Here is a 17,821-nt window from a genome sequence, read left to right as displayed (position 1 = left end):
CAACTAGGTGTCTTCTAAGGAATTCAGGCTTCTAGCTTGGACCTATGGGTTCACCTATGCTGACAGTCTTTTGTGGCAAGAGTATGATGTTATAAAGTTCAGTACATGCTCTGTTCCCATATTGTCTACTTAATGATCCGTCTTCTTGCTCAAAATACTTAAGGGAGGTAGTCTGACCTGTACAGGTCAAAGTATAATGAGCCTGAAACTAAAAGAAGAAGAAGAAAGATTCAGCAAAAATACAAAAGGAAAAGATGATACTCCCTGACAAAAGAAGTCAAGGTATTTTGTCTCCGTATAGGTTTGTGGTAACTGGGGGAAATGGATGTGAAGCACAAACATTTACTGAACACCTTTTAAGTACCAAACTCTGTGTTCAGTATCAAAGATAAAAGATATATATAATGTATCTTTGCTTCAAGACATTCTTGACCTAAACAGGTTAAGAGTGTAAGTGTATTACCAGTTACTAAGTAATATGGGGGAAAGGCGGTAATGCTTAATTTGTCGTATGGGATTTTCTGAAGGTTTTTTTCTAAGTGATATTTCAGTCCAGTCTTGAGGCTAATTTCTAATAGCTAATGGTCATTTTCTTAAGATCAAGTAGTAGATTTGCATTTAACCTAAGAAAATCTATTGACCCAAATAATACTGAGGCCCTTACCTTTAGTGTCATTAGCACTGTTCTTCAAATAATTCAGCCAAACAGTCATAACACACACAAACCACACATAATAAATACCAGCTAATGGGAATAAGGTTGCATAACAATGGCATGCCCCAACAATGGAATGTTATAGAGCCATTTTAAAAATGAGATATGTGTGTACTAACGTATGTATATCATTGCATTTTGTAAAAAATAATTGTATTTGTAACTGTTGCCTAGATTACTTATCTGCCGTGACCCCCTAGGGAGTCCTCCCAAGTTTGTATATTATCCTTCAAGTTCCATATACCCTAATGTTCTATATTTACCTATTTATTTATATCCCCAACTAGAATAAGCTCTTCCTGAAAGACAGGATTGGGTTTTATTCATCTTTGCCTATGGGAGGCTTAATTCAACCCCATGAACATAATAGATATTCAGTAGATAGTTAAAGAGTATGATTGATGACATAGAACTTGATATTAGGTATCTGATCTCACATTATGGTGACTAACTTAGATCTTTGTGTTTTGGTCTACTGATTATTCACGTTTGCTCCACAGTCTATTGCCTGTAACAACTGCAAGCTAATAATTCATCCCCCAGTTTCTAGTTTATTTCAGGACTGATATAAGTATTATATTCACAAACAAAAAAAAGTATATACATTTGTGGCATCAGTGAAAAAAATGTATGCTATTTTAATTGTAAAGTAATAAATTTAAAATATGCTATTGGTAATATCTTTGTTATGTTTAAGACAATAGGAGGCTGAGTGAAAGAAGATACAACTACATTGGGGAAGGCAGAATTAAGTAATAAAAGGATCATACCTATCTTATTAGGTGCTGCATTGCCAGCACTTAGGAGAGTGCTTGGTACCTAGTTCAATTAAAACTTGCTGAATGAATGAATGAATGAATGAACGAATAAATGTTACTATAGTACATTTTCTAGCCTATAATCATGTGGCTTGCTACAGAAGAGATTCCATTTTGTAGGATAGAAATACTCATTTTGATTATGACCCATTCATTTGATTGAGTCATTTACTTAGACATTTCTTGAGCATCCACTATATACCACACTTTGCCAGATTTTATGTCTGGAAACACAAAGATGAATAAGACATGACCTAGAAGAGTTTAAATCTGTTGGAAGAAATGAATATGTAAACAAATATTTGCAATGCAGTGTGATGTTACATAACATATATATTTCATGGTCTCATGACACAAAAGGGGTAGTCAGCTCAGTTTGTTGGAGAAGGAGAGGGGATCCAGGAACGATTGCCCAAAAATGCATTTTAAAGGATGGATAAGGAGTTTTGAGGGGCCTTGATAATCTACCCATTTAATGTTACTACTTAATTTGTCATAACAAAAATAATTCACCTTTGCTTTTTATGCTTAGCTTTTAAAGTTTATTTCTTATTTATGAAACCATTTATATGCTTTACATATTATTGGTCTTTTACCATTATGCAAGTTTTATTACACTCAACTTTCTTGAAAAACAATTCTAGCATAACTATTATTGAGAAGGTCATATACTAAATAAAGATTTATTTATATTTTTAAAATATTTTTCTAGGTCTTGAAAAAGGGAAAATAAGGAGTTCCGTAGCTTTAAATTAGACTTTGTATGTATCAGAAATTGAAAAGCTGTCTGTTCAACAATAGGCTTACTTTCTTCATCTTTTTATTTAAAAAAAAACTCATTTGTAATTATATACATGCATTAAATCGTTAATTTTGCTCTCTGTTTATTAAAAAATAGTAGTCTCAGTGCTCAAATCCCACTCACCTGGAATCAATAATTGCATTGTCAAGGAAACTTCCCACTGCAGGGACCAATGTATCTTTCATCCCCTTTAATTTCTTGGAAGTGTAAACAACACAATTTATTCTTGTTACAGAGTAATATAGTCATTTGTGAAAGTTTCATTAAAACTATCTCTGGTAATTCAAACTCAGTGTGACTAAACCTGCTCCTGGATTTGAGTTATAAATTTAGAAATGAAGTAGTCAATTTCTTTGCTACATTATTCAATTTCTACTAGGAAATAGTGCTTGAAATCCAGGTTTCATTAAGAAAAGGTGGTTAAAATATGCTGGTGGGTTTCTTGTTATTGCTATTATTATTATGATGGTAAATGAGAATAGTCTCAAACAAGTCCAAACACAGTTGTAACATTTAATTTCTGGAACACAATATAATTTACATACAAGTAGGCAACTATCCTTTCATAAACAAAGTGGTACCCCTTCAGAACACTCCAACAATATCCCAAACGTGATGAATCTTCAGGTATTCAGTGAAAATTCAACATAACTGTTAGCCAAGTACCGTGTGAACATCCCCATATACAAGACTGTAATCTTTCTGATGTGTAAATGTAGTCACACATTCAACTCTCCAAATTCTTCAAAATATCTTTCAGTATAAAAACCTAGTCCCTTTTTCATTACAGTAGAGGTCATTCTACCTGTCTAGAGGTCTAGTTTCAATTCCCTCCACTTCAGGCCTCAAACTTCATGGTCCAGCAAGACTAAATCTACCTTTACATTCTACATGATACACCTTGCTCTGTCCTTTTCTTATGCCTTTGAATATGTTGTTTCGTCTACCCACATGATAGTCTCCTTTGGTAAAACTGTATTTGAAATCTCCCTTGCCCAGCATATTTAAAAGCACAATTTGTCTGTGCTACTGCGATATGCACATGCAACTCTAATATTCCCAGAATTGTATTATAATTGTTTGAAGATCTTTTCTCACCAAAAAAAAAAGACCTTGGAAGGGACAATATTCTTGTTTTTCTAGCATTTAGTACAGTATTTAGCTAATAAAACACAGCTACATATACACGCATGAATGAATATTGTCCACTAATACAAATATTTACAGTATGTATAAGAGGAATAATAATGTTAGTAGCTTTTGAGTACTTAGCATGTGTTTAGTTGATGTAATATGCTGTATGTGCTTCATCGCCAATTCTCACCACAGCCCTGTGAGGTGGATTCTATTATTTCTATTATTTTCATTTTGCCCTGAGAAAACTGAAGCTCTGAGAAGTTAGCCACATAGCCCACACATTGTCATATAGCAGAATCAGATATGAACTTAAGTCTGTCTGACTCCAATGTCAGTGCTTTCCCCAATGCACCCGGCTACCTTTCGATTATTGTCAAGATCTTGGAAGACACAAATTACATTTTGATTTAATCTTTTCCATTTCTTTCCAGCTCCAAGTACAGCCCAGTATGGAATTACCGGGAACGCTGATGTTCTTTTCTCCTGCTGGTACCTTGTGTTGACACTGTCCTCTTTCACCAGCATATTCTACCTGAAGAATGCCATTCTACAATAAATTTAAAGACCCATAAAAGGCTTTTAAGGATTCTCTGAAAGTGCTGATGGCTGGATCCAATCTGGTACAGTTTGTTAAAAGCAGCGTGGGATATAATCAGCAGTGCTTACATGGGGATGATCGCCTTCTGTAGAATTGCTCATTATGTAAATACTTTAATTCTACTCTTTTTTGATTAGCTACATTACCTTGTGAAGCAGTACACATTGTCCTTTTTTTAAGATGTGAAAGCTCTGAAATTACTTTTAGAGGATATTAATTGTGATTTCATGTTTGTAATCTACAACTTTTCAAAAGCATTCAGTCATGGTCTGCTAGGTTGCAGGCTGTAGTTTACAAAAACGAATATTGCAGTGAATATGTGATTCTTTAAGGCTGCAATACAAGCATTCAGTTCCCTGTTTCAATAAGAGTCAATCCACATTTACAAAGATGCATTTTTTCGTTTTTGATAAAAAAGCAAATAATATTGCCTTCAGATTATTTCTTCAAAATATAACACATATCTAGATTTTTCTGCTCGCATGATATTCAGGTTTCAGGAATGAGCCTTGTAATATAACTGGCTGTGCAGCTCTGCTTCTCTTTCCTGTAAGTTCAGCATGGGTGTGCCTTCATAAAATAATATTTTTCTCTTTGTCTCCAACTAATATAAAATGTTTTGCTAAATCTTACAATTTGAAAGCAAAAATAAACCAGAATGATAGTTAAACCATACACTATCTCTAAGTAATGAAGGAAGGAGCTATTGGACTGTAAAAATCTCTTCCTGCACTGACAGTGGGGTTTGTGAATTTTGCCCCACACTAACTCAGTTCTTGTGATGAGAAACAATTTAATAACAGTATAATAAATATACCATATGATTTCTTTAGTTGTAGCTAAATGTGAGATCCACCGTGGGAAACCATTTCCTTTAAAAAGACAGCACAGTCCACTCAAAGGATTGCCTAGCAATACAGCATCTTTTCCTTCCACTATTCCAAGCCAAAAATTTTAAGATGATTTGTCAGAAAGGGCACAAAGTCCTATCACCTAATACTACATGAGTTGGTAAGCACTCATCATTAATTTTGTTTTGTGGCAGCTAAGTTAGTATGACAGAGGCAGTGCTCCTGTGGACAGGAGCATTTTGCATATTTTCCATCTGAAAATATCACTCGGTTGATAGTCTGGAATGCATGTTATATATTTTAAAAGTTCCAAAATATATTATAACAGACATTCTATATTGGTATGTAGCAGACCAATCTCTAAAATAGGTAATTCTTCAATAAAATCTTTCTATATAGCCATTTCAGCTCAAACAAGTAAAACCAAAAAAGACCATCCCTTATTTTTTCTTACATGATATATGTAAGATGTGATCAAATAAAGACAAAACACCAATGATGAGAATATCTTAAGATATACTAATTATCAAAATATTGTGAATGTTAAATTATTTCTACTATAAATAATGAAAACTACATTTTGAAGGAAAATGCTGTTACTCGAAACATTAAATTGCAGGAATAGTTTGATGGTTTCACTCTTTACTAAAGAAAGACCATCACCTTGAAAGCCATTTTACGGGTTTGATGAAGTTACCAATTTCAGTACACCTAGATTCCTACAAATAGTCCCCTTTTCTAAGTCATAACAACAAAGATCCTACAATAAAATTAGAGACAAGAAATTTTGCAGTGGTTATACATATTTGAGATATCTAGTATGTTGCCCTAGCAGGGATGGCTTAAAAACTGTGATTTTTTTTTTCTTCAAGTTAAACTTAGTCCCAAAGTACACCATAAATCAATTTTAATTAGAAAAGTGAATCTTAAATGAGGGGACATAGTATACTCTTTCCACAAAATCGCAATGATAAGGCATAAAACTAGTAAATCTACTAACTATAATAAATGTATGACATTATTTTGATTGATACATTAAAAAAGAGTTTTTAGAACAAATATGGCATTTAACTTTATTATTTATTTGCTTTTAAAAAATATTCTTTGTGGAATTGGTGAATAAACTACAAAATATTATTTTGTATTGCAGCTTTAAAGTGGCACACTCCATAATAATCTACTTACTAGAAATAGTGGTGCTACCACAGAAAATGTTAACCATCACTACCATTGTTTGGGAGAAAGAAACAGATCAAGAATGCGTATTATTCAGTGACCGCTTTCCTAGAGTTAAAATACCTCCTCTTTGTAAGGTTTGTAGGTAAATTGAGGTATAAACTATGGATGAACCAAATAATTAGTTCAAAGTGTTGTCATGATTCCGAATTTGTGGAGTCTGGTGTTTTTACCATAGAATGTGACAGAAGTACAGTCATAGCTCAGTAGCTATATGTATTTGCCTTTATGTTAGAAGAGACTTTCTTGAGTGACATTTTTAAATAGAGGAGGTATTCACTATGTTTTTCTGTATCACAGCAGCATTCCTAGTCCTTAGGCCCTCGGACAGAGTGAAATCATGAGTATTTATGAGTTCAATATTGTCAAATAAGGCTACAGTATTTGCTTTATTGTGTGAATGTATTGCATATAATGTTCAAGTAGATGATTTTACATTTATGGACATATAAAATGTCTGATTACTCCATTTTATCAGTCCTGACTGTACAAGATTGTTGCAATTTCAGAATAGCAGTTTTATAAATTGATTTATCTTTTAATCTATAACAAGTTTTGTTAGCTGTTCATTTCAGGATTATATTTTCTACAGGTTCCATTTGTGGGACTCCTTTTGTTGCCCCTATTTTTTTAAAGAAGGAAGAAAGAAAAATAAGTAGCAGTTTAAAAATGAGAATGGAGAGAAAAGAAAAAGAATGAAAAGGAAAGGCAGTAAAGAGGAAAAAAGGAAGGGTGGAAGGCATGAAGGAAGGAAGGGAAGAAGGCAGGGAGAAAGAAAGGATGAGAGGGAAGGAAGAATCAGAGTGTTAGGGTAGTTAACTTACACATTTGCATTCTTAGTTTAACTGCAAGTGGTGTAATTATGTTTTACAATGAGCACATTTGAAACGTAAGTCCTATTATACCATTGAGTTCCTATTATGCAGCAATTATATAATAAAAAGTTTGCCCAAGTTATAGTAATGTGAGCGTTTTTGAGACACTAAGAGATTTGAGAGAGAGAATTTCAAATGTAAAGCCGCTTTTGGGGGGTTTATGACTTAACTGAAAAATTAATGCTTCATCATAATGTTTAAGCTATATCTAGAAAGTAGACTGGAGAACTGAGAAAATTACCCAGATAATTCAGGGCAAAAAAAACCCAAACATATATATATACACACACACACACACATATATATATATATATAAATACCCCTATGTTTGAAGTCAAAATACTCTGAAAAACTAAATTATCAAAGTCATTCATCTACAATGATCAAATTTACTGAATAATTGTTAATTTATCCATTGTGCTTAGCTTTGTGACGCAGCCAAAAGTTACCTATTTAATCTTTTCAATAAAAATTGTTTTTTGAAATCCAGAAATGATTTAAAAAGAGGTCAGGTTTTTAACTATTTATTGAAGTATGTGGATGTACAGTATTTCAATAGATATGAATATGAATAAATGGTATGCCTTAAGATTCTTTGAATATGTATTTACTTTAAAGACTGGAAAAAGCTCTTCCTGTCTTTTAGTAAAACATCCATATTTCATAACCTGATGTAAAATATGTTGTACTGTTTCCAATAGGTGAATATAAACTCAGTTTATCAATTAAAATATGTATTTGACTCATTTTAAAACTCTATTAGTTTAAGAGAAAGAAGGAAGAAATAATAATTTGAAGATATTTCTGCTATTCTCTTTACTTCCTGTATTACATTCATCTTTCTGCTTACTCTAAAGCAGTACAGGGTAAAATTTTTAGATGCTACCGTTTCAAAGGACTCCACGCTATTTTCTTTCTTGCTGTTGCTGATTCCTAAAAGGTTTGATGAGCTGAACTACATCTAAACTAAAAATAAGTTTTCTGGAAACATTTTATTATTAATTATTTAGAATCTTTACCAGGTGAAATACAGCAGAGTTAGCAACAGAGACTGATGATAAAATTCTGATGATCTTACAGGCTAAACAAATGAAAACTCAAATGCTTGTAAGAGCAAGGCAGAGTGTAATTTCTTAAGACAGCTGGGTATGAAACAATGGGCACCTGAAGGCATTCAGATGCAATTTCCTTAAAAATACCTTGGTTTCCAAGTAAAACATGTTATTTGACTGAACACCTTTAGTTTGTAAATACCAAACCGTAATACACAAATGAGATCTCATGCCAAATGAATTCTTTAAGCCCTCTTTCCCATATCTGTTCCTCTATGATAGTCAACTGAATAAATGAGAACAATGTGGTAGATAAAACAACAAACCATAAAAAAGATTCATGCTTGGTTTTATAAGATATTTTGAAATATAGGTATCATTGCTATTCTGAGAAACCCAGATACACCAAAGCCCTCCCTCCACAAAAAAATGGGAAACGTTTTAATAAATGTCTGATTTTCCCCACAGCTTCATTACTTCTTCCCTTTTCAACATCTATCATATCTATCTTGAATAAATTACATCACAGCAACAGAAACATCAAGTATCAGACACAGAAAACCAGCACATGAAACAGAGCTAGTTTCCCTCTCAACAGAATAGAGCAAAATACAGATGCTTCCAAATCACATCTAGGTATACAGAAAATAATTATTCACTTTAACCTGACAGTCAGAAATGTAAGTAAGAATTTGTAGAGATAATTTTCCAAGGTAACTCATTCAAGTTAGAGGAATTTGATCCAAACATCAGTCAATGTACTCCCTCTGAACTTTCCAAGACGCATACACCTTCACTTTTACATTCACTGTTTTTCTAGTAATTCCAAACTTACTAAAAAGTATTTAAGAGTTGATATCACTGGTGGAAAGAGAGCAATTTAGCAAACAAATAAATACTTTCCAGTATTCCTAGAGAGAAGGAAAAGAGGAATACATTTCATTCTTCTCCTCAGAAGCTCTACCCACAGTCATCCAAAGGCTAGACCAATCTCTCCCAGGGATTTCCTTCAGTCTAAGAAAAGTACTTCATCTCAGAGACAACTGTGGCAACTATAGTTTTGCCCAAAGGCTCACAACTACCTCTACCTTGCATTTTACAATGGAGCATTTTTCCAAGTGTTACTATTATGGTTTTCTCAACACTTTCAAATATTTAAAGGAGAAAATATTATTGTCACATATTGATGATGAAAATAAGATTCAGAAATTTTGAGTCACTTGCTGAAGATTATACTTCAACTAAGTGGCAGATCTCAGCCAAATATGCAATGCAAAATATTCCAAATTTGTTTCTAGTCCCACACTACCTAGGAAAAAGAAAAGCATATAATCGCATTGTTAGCTTTATAAACAACTATTTGTATATTTTTATTTATATATTTATATAAATGTAAGCACATTTTAAATATAAATATACATATTTATGACATCCTTGTATTTTCCAATACCTGCAGAGGATATGAGATTTAAAGTCTAATCAGATTGTACATATCACCTAAAACTTTGGAAATGTGAAACTCACAATGCAGTTACCTTTGGACACACAGCCTTGGGTTGTATTAGATCAGTCACACCAAGTGGAGAATCTTGTCATAATCACATATATCTTCTTTTTGTATAGCATTTTGCAAAAGATGTGTCAAGTTTGGGATAATCCACTAAGACTATTCTTCAGACATCTGCAATCAACAGAATTTTGGGGGAAATGGAGATCAAAATACATACACACTTTTTTAAAAAAATCACAACAGAATACTGATTCTAATCTGAGAGATGTTGTTTGAGCCCATTTATATTGAAACACTAACATGAACATCTGTTTGTGCTGGGACAGTAGAGCAAGAGAAAGATTCTAATTCTAGAAATTAAATTATATGCAACCTAAGAAATACATTTGTATTTTGTTTTCAAATTATGAACATAATACAAATCCTATGGATATCACCACTTAGTTTAAAAAACATAAAAAGTGTGATTTTCATACACTTATGAAATGAATATGTTAATTCATTAATGAAGGACCTGATAGGATATTACAACCAGATAAAAGGATAATTTAAGGAACATACACATTTATAGATCAAAAACCTTGAAATTAATGTACTCATGGAGGCAAAACTGGCTTCCAGAGTGAGGAGGAGAATTCAATGGAATCTTTATCCCTCAGAATTTATTCCCATATCTGTAGACCAGAAATATTTTGCTTTAGTATTATTTATTTACAGCTTGAAAAAGAGTTCAAATATAATGAAAAATACAGAGGCTCCAAAAGAATCAGAATCTAGTAACCTGAAAAGGTGTGTCCCAAATAATTAGTGGTTTTTCATTTCAGCAAAAATTATTCTCTGCAATGAAGGGACATAATTTTTTTTTTCTTTTTTAGACAGAGTTTTGCTCGGTTGCCCAGGCTGGAGTACAGTGGCTTGATCTCGGCTCACTGCAACTTCCACCTCCTGGGTTCAAGCAATTCTCCTGCATCAGCCTCCCCAGTAGCTGGGATTACAGGCACGTGCCACCACACCCTGCCAAGTTTCGTATTTTTAGTAGAGGCAGGGTTTCACCATTTTGGCCAGACTGGTCTAGAACTCCTAACCTCAAGTGATCCACCTGCCTTGGCCTCCCAAAGTGCTGGAATTACAGGCGTGAGCCACCGCACCCAGACGAGATGTAAAAAATTTTAAAGCCATTGAATTAAATTCATTGCTAACATTTTGAGCTTTGATAATGTAATTCCTACTTTAATGACTCAAAAAAAAAAAAAACCCAAATTACCTATATATCTAATAATCTATGTTTTCATTACTCCTTTTCTTCCTTATCTCACAAACCATAATCCAATAGTCTGGGACATATGAAAGAGAAAGTAAACAGTCACAAGAACTACCTTACTTTGAGAATCCACGTTGTTGAAAAAATAATATATTTTGGGCACTTGTTAAAAAGAATTAACAGAAAAAGTCTTTTTTTTTTTTTTTCTCTCAGGAACATTTAATTCATGGTATAACAGGAATTTTACATCAAAAACAGTAAGAAAAATGAAGTAACGGTTGAGATAGCAGTATTTTGCCAACCAAATACTATAATGATGAAAACATTACAAGAAGCTATAGCCAGACCTGAGTGTTCTGCTTCTACTTAATGCTAATGAGCCCAGTCCTAGCACACATCTTGGTTTGGTAGAAACTACAGGAGGTAGCATGGTTCATTAGACTTTCAAAACTTGAAAATGTTAAAGAGAGTGGTTTCCCTCCTTCATTTCAAATGGATTGCTAAAGGCACTGGGCTATTCCTTGGTGGAACTTTGAATTTGCCAGTTTCTTCATTAATTTTGACCTTTTTACATTCAAAAAAAAGTTAACTTTACATTAAGCCACTGCAGACTTAGACCTCCTGCAGTTCTGAATTGTGCTTAAACAAGTATTCAAGCACATGAATTTCTCGAGAAAATTTGGGGACCGTATCTGAGAAAAAAAATTTGTAAAATATTCGTTGAGGACTATAATATGCTAAAACTAAGGAACAAAATTCTCTTGATTGTTCTAAAAATACTTAGCAAGATCCACAGAACTCTCACATCGTTTTCTAAGTAGTTTCATAAATGTGGATTATGGTTGCCCTGAAACTTGACATCTCCCTAGCAAGTACTTGGCAAGTGACCTGGCAAAAATGTGTTCAATAGCTCATTTTTGACATACTCCTTAAGAAATCATTGCCAGAGATTTGAAACTGCTTCAAGCTGATGTCTTTTTCAAAACAAAACACATACTCACACACAAATACAAAATTGCATTGCTATCAGTGATCTGGAAAATAAGCTTGCAAGCTGGCCATGTGGTGTTCTGAATAATTTTTTTAAAGTAGAAGAAGAAATGACAACAGTGCAACTAACAGTTTCTGTTTAAGTTTTATTTGCTAAGACGTTAGCATAAGGAACATCTTGTGATTTAATTAATCAGAAGATGGCACCTGCTTTAAATACTGACATGGAGAAAAGCAGATTTTTTAAAAATTTGGAATAAAATTAATGTCTTGTAATACATTTTTCTTGTTGATAAACAACTAAATTATGCTTTGGAATGTCTTACTGTCTAATAACTTTAAATGTTGACAAGGAGAAAGACTGGGTTTTGTTTTTTTCTAATTTCGAATAAGCATTTTTTTCCTGGAAACATATATTTCTAATTTATAGATAAACTAGTATGTGTGTTCAGAATTCCTATTCTCTCATTATTCAGGTTTCAAAATGTATTAACAAAGTTTTTATGGTTTTATGATAGACAATTAGCTCTCTTTCATCAGGTAACGTAAGAACTTGTATAATGGTATATTAGTTTTCACACTGCTGATAAAGACATACCCAAGACTGGGCAATTTACAAAAGAAAGAGGTTTTTTTGGACCTATAGTTCCATGTGGCTGGGGAAGCCTCACAATCACAGTGGAGGGTGAAAGACACGTCTCACATGGCAGCAGGTAAGAGAAGAGAGCTTGTGCAGATAATCTCCCCCTTATAAAACCATCAGATCTCATGAGACCCATTCACTATCACAAGAACTACCTGGGAAAGACCTGCCACCATGATTCAGTTACCTCCCACCAAGTCCCTCCTACAATCTGTGGGAATTCCAAATGAGATCTGGGTAGGAACACAGCCAAACCATATCATTCCACCCCTGGTCCTTCCCAAATCTCATGTCCTCACATTTCAAAAGCAATCATGCCTTCCCAACAGTCCCTCAAAGTCTTAACACATTTCAGCACTAACTCAAAAGTCCACAGTCTAAAGTCTCATCTGAGTCAAGGCAAGTCTCTTCCGCCTATGAGCAGCCTGTAAAATCAAAAGCAAGTTAGTTACTTCCTAGATGCAATGGAAGTACAGGCATTGGGTAAATATAGCCACTCCAAATGGAAGAAATTGACCAAAACAAAGGGGCTACAGGGGCAGTCAAGTTTTAAAGCTCCAAAATGATCTCCTTTGACTCCATGTCTCACATCCAGGTCATGCTGATGCAAGAGGTGGACTCCCATGGCCTTAGGCAGCTCCACCTCTGCAGCTTTCCAGGGTATAGCCCTCCTCCTGGATGCTTTCACCAGCTGGCATTGAGTGTCTGTGCCTTTTCCAGGTGCATGGTGCAAGCTGTTTATGGATCTATGATTCTGGGATCTGGAGGACAGTGGCCCTCTTCTCACAGCTCCACTAGGTGGTGCCCTAGTAGGGATTCTGTGTGGGGGCTCCACTCCACATATTCCTTCTGCACTGCCCTAGAAGAGGTTCTCCATGAGGGCCCCACCCCTGCAGCAAACCTCATCCTGGGCATCTAGGCATTTCCATACATTCTCTGAAATTTAGGTGGTGGTTTCCAAGCCTCAATTTTTGACTTCCGTGCACCCACAGGCTCAACACCATGTGGAAACTGCCAAGGCTTGGGGCTTCCACTGTCTGAAGCAACAGCCCAAGCTGTACCTTGGCTTTTTTTTTAATCATACCAGGAGCAACTGGGAGGCAGAGCACCAAGTTCCTAGACTGTACACAGCAGATTGACCCTGGGCCAGGTCCACAAAACCATTTTTTCCTCCTAAACCTAGGGGCCTGTGGTGGCAGGTGCTGCTGCAAAGGTCTCTGATGTGCCCCGGAGACATATTCCCCACTGTCTTGGTGACATTCAGCTCCTCATTACTTATGCAAATTTCTGCAGCCAGCTTGAATTTCTCCTCAGAAAATGGGATTTTCTTTTCTATCACATTTTCAGTCTGTAAATTTTCCAAACTTTTATACTATGTTTCCCTTTTAAAACTGAATTCCAGCCTGGTGCAGTGGCTCATGCCTGTAATCTCAGCACTTTGGGAGTCTGAGACAGGCCGATCACCTGAGGTCAGGAATTTGAGACCAGCCTGGCCAACATGATAAAACCCCATCTCTACTAAAAGTATAAAAATTAGCAAAGCATGGTGGCACATGACTGTAATCTCCACTACTTGGGAAACTGAGACAGGAAAATTGCTTGAACCCGGGAGGCAGAGGTTGCAGTGAGCTGAGATCCTGCCACTGCACTCCTGCCTGAGTGACAAAGTGAGATTCTGTCTCAAAAACAAAACAAAACAAAACAAAACACTGAATGCCTTTAACAGCACCCAAGTCACCCACCTGTTGAATGCTTTGCTGCTTAGAAATTTCTTCCACCAAATACCCTAAATCACCTCTCTCAACTTCAAAGTTCCACACAGCTCTAGGGCAAGGGCAAAATGCCACCCATCTCTTTGCTAAAACATAACATGAGTCACCTTTGCTCCAGTTCCCAACAAGTTATTCGTTTCCATCTGAGACCACCTCAGTCTGGATTTTATTGTCCATATCATTATCAGCATTTTGGGCAAAATCATTCAACAAGTCTCTAGGAAGCTCCAAACTTTCCCACATTTTCCTGTCTTCTTCTGAACCCTCCAAACTGTTCCAACCCCTGACTGTTACCCAATTCCAAAGTCACTTCCACATTTTCAGCTATCTTTTCAGCAGCAGTCCACTCCTGATACAAATTTGCTATATTAGTCAGTTTTCACAGTGCTGATAAAGACATAGCTGAGCCTGGGCAATTTACAAAAGAAAGAGATTTATCAGACTTACAGTTCCACGTGGCTGGGGAGGCCTCACAATCATGGTGGAAGGTGAAAGGCACATCTCATATAGCAGCAGAGAAAAGAAGAGAGCTTGTGAAGGAAAATTCCCCCTATAAAACGATCAGATCTAATGAGACTTATTCACTATCATGAGAACAGCATGGGAAAGATCTGCCCCCATGGTTCAATTACCCCCCACCAAGTCCCTCCCACAATACGTGGGAAATCAAAATGAGATTGTATGGGGACACGGCCAAACAATATCAAATGGTTTCGATTTTTATGTTGAGGCACATTCTCAGGCTAGTATCATTTCAAGAACCACCTGTTATTTGTTGATTTTGGAAATTTTAAAAATCAGATTTAATTTACACTGAAAAGTGGTTGATCTTAACGTTTCTCAGATAACCTGAAATGTTCATGTGGCATTCATTCATTCATTAATCCATCCACTTATTTGACAATAAAATGTGATTTAGGTGGCCTCCGAAGAGCTGTCTAAAAAGAATTATCTGGTAGAGTTAATCTGGACGTTTAGAACACCATCACCAAACTGAAGAAAAAGGCACCCATTTCTCTAATCCTTTCTCTGGGAAGCTGATTTCACTTTTAAACTGAAAGTGAGAAAGGAAAAGGAAGAAGAAAAGAAACAGAGGGGAAAAGAAGAGAAAGAGGAAGGGAAAGAAAGAGAGAGATTAATGTATATTTTCTCCTAAGAAAGGCTTCTTTTGTGTGTATGGGTGTGTGTGTGCATGTGTGTTTCCTGTTGCCTGGATCTATCATAAAAAACAATGTCTTCTCTGGAATGGGGCTTCGGTTTCCACATTTACAATTAGTAAATACATATTACAATTAGTGATATGAATAAAGGCTGTTATCCTACGTCTTCCAAGTTGTCATTCCTCCTGTTTCTTTAAAACTTTCATTATTGTTCATATAAAATTAAATTTCTACAATAGTATATTATACTCTTTTCTCAGGAAAATACAACATTCCATTGCATCACAGAATGCAATGAAAAAGTTAAAACTTCCATTTCTCTGTGACTTTGATATTAAAAATGAATTCTCCTAGTCAATTGCTGAAATTGTTTAATAAAATAATAATAAAATCTGAATTTGATTAGGTTACCATTTTCTAAACATGCACAGTAAAAATAAAGATTGAGATCTTCTGTAATTGTTAGTTACAAGCTTTGGGTGACATTTAAAAAAAAGAAAAATATCCAAAAAGTCTTGAAAATGTAACACTTTTAACTTGAGCCTCCAGAAAAATTTTAAAATGTTTTCAAAAATAGATAAAACTAAAACTTCATTTTAAGGGTTCTTGATTTTTCATAAATCTGTAATATCAGTGTATTCTCACATAACATACTCTATCAGTTCTGGATTCAAACAACAGAAAGATTGGCCAAGTTGAAAAAAAAAGAATTTATTGGAAGCTTCTTGAATGGCTCTCAAGAAAGAGAGACTTCTGAATGATGGAAAACTTCAATATTAGGATGGTACCAAGATAGGAAATGCAGCCAGTAGGCTCCCCTGTGCAGCTAAAGTCATGCCACAGAAACAGGTAAGGACACCACGTTGATGGGATTCACACTACTTCATGATATGGCACCTTGGCATAATGATTTTAAGCCGAATACATTGCGAAGTGGTAGGTGCTGGCAAGACTCTCTGTCCTCCCACTTTTCCTGGGGTCATGAGACCCTCTTATGAGAAGTGCCTTCTCTATGATCAGAGGAAAGGCACATCCTTATCTCTAAAGACAAGAAAAGCCTAAAGGAATCTGAACAAATAGGCCTCGGTAAGTTTCCCCCGGTTTACTACTGTATTAGGCTATTCTTGCATTGTTATAAAGAAATACATGAACATGGGTAATTTATAAAGAAAAGGGGTTTTATTAGCTGATGGTTCTGCAGGTGTTACAGGAAGCAAGTTCTGGCATCAGCTCAGCTTCTAGGGAGGCCTCAGGAAGCTTACAATCATGGCAGAAGGCAAGGTGGGAGCAGGCACATCACATGACAAAAGCAGATACATCACGTGGTGAAAGCAGGAGCAAGCAAGATAGAAAGAGTAGGAGGGAAATGCCACACACTTTTAAATGATTGGACCTCATGTGAACTCAGAGCAAGAGCTCACTTACCATCAGGAAATGGCTGAAGCCATTCTTAAGGGATCCCTCCCCATGGATCAAAACAACCCCCCACAAAGTTCCACCTCCAACACTAGGTGTTACATCTCAACGTGATATTTGGAGGGGATATTCAAACAACATCACTCTACCCCAGCTTCTCAAATCTCATGCCCTTCCCATATTTTAAAATACAATCATCCATTCTCAGCAGTCCCTCAAAGCCTTAACTCATTTCAGCGTTAACTCAAAAGTCCAAATTCCAAAGTCTCATCTGAAACAAGGTAAGTCCCTTCCATCTATAAGCTTGCAAAATCAAAAATAAATTAGTTGTTTTCAAGATAAAATTGGCAAATAAGCATTGGGTAAACATTTTCATTCCACAAAAGAGAAATTAGCCAAAAGAAAAGGGCTATGGACCCGTTGCAAGTTCAAAATCCAGCAGGGCAATCACTAAATCTTCAAGCTCCAAAATAATCCCCTGTGACTCCATGTCCCATAGTCAGGTCACAATGATACAAGGGGTGGTTCTGAAGGCCTTGTCAGTTCCACCCTTGTAGCTTTGCAGGGTTCAGCCCCAAAGGTTGCTCTCCCAGGTTGTTGAGAGCTTTTCCAGGTGCAGGGTACACGCTGCTGGTGGGACTACCATTCTCTTGGGTCTGGAGGGCAGTGACCTTTTTCTCCCAGCTTCACTAGGTAGTGCCACAGTGGGGAGGGTAATAGCCCCCTTCTCACAGCTCCACTGTGAGGAATCTCAGTGGGACCTCTCTTATCCTTAAGCCCTGCCCTAATGGAAGTTCTCTCTGGTGGCTCCACCCCTGCAGCAGGCTTCTACCTGGGCACCCAGGCTTCTCCACAAATCCTGTGAAATTTTGGCAGAGGGTGCCAAGTCTTATTCACTCTTGTATCTTGTGTGTGCCCACAGTCTTAACACAACAAGGGGACTGTCAAGGTTCTAAAGCTGTGGCCCAAGCTATACCTGGGATCC

General features: G+C 35.9%; 1 protein-coding gene across 1 annotated transcript in view; it reads left to right on the top strand.

Annotated features, from left to right (window-relative positions):
- Positions 1 to 15,583, top strand: part of NEGR1 (neuronal growth regulator 1) — a 908,115-nt gene extending 892,532 nt beyond the window's left edge. The window contains exon 7 of the mRNA XM_050804825.1: positions 3,904 to 15,583. Within this exon, the coding sequence (XP_050660782.1) occupies positions 3,904 to 4,028 (125 nt within the window). The 3' untranslated portion in view covers positions 4,029 to 15,583. The remainder of the gene's footprint in view (positions 1 to 3,903) is intronic.
- The last annotated feature ends 2,238 nt before the right edge of the window (positions 15,584 to 17,821 follow it).

The sequence above is a fragment of the Macaca thibetana genome, chromosome 1 (assembly GCF_024542745.1).
Source record: "Macaca thibetana thibetana isolate TM-01 chromosome 1, ASM2454274v1, whole genome shotgun sequence".
Lineage (NCBI taxonomy): Eukaryota > Metazoa > Chordata > Mammalia > Primates > Cercopithecidae > Macaca > Macaca thibetana.
The sequence above is the reverse complement of the archived record's forward strand: the minus strand, read 5'-3'. Positions and strand labels throughout refer to the sequence as shown.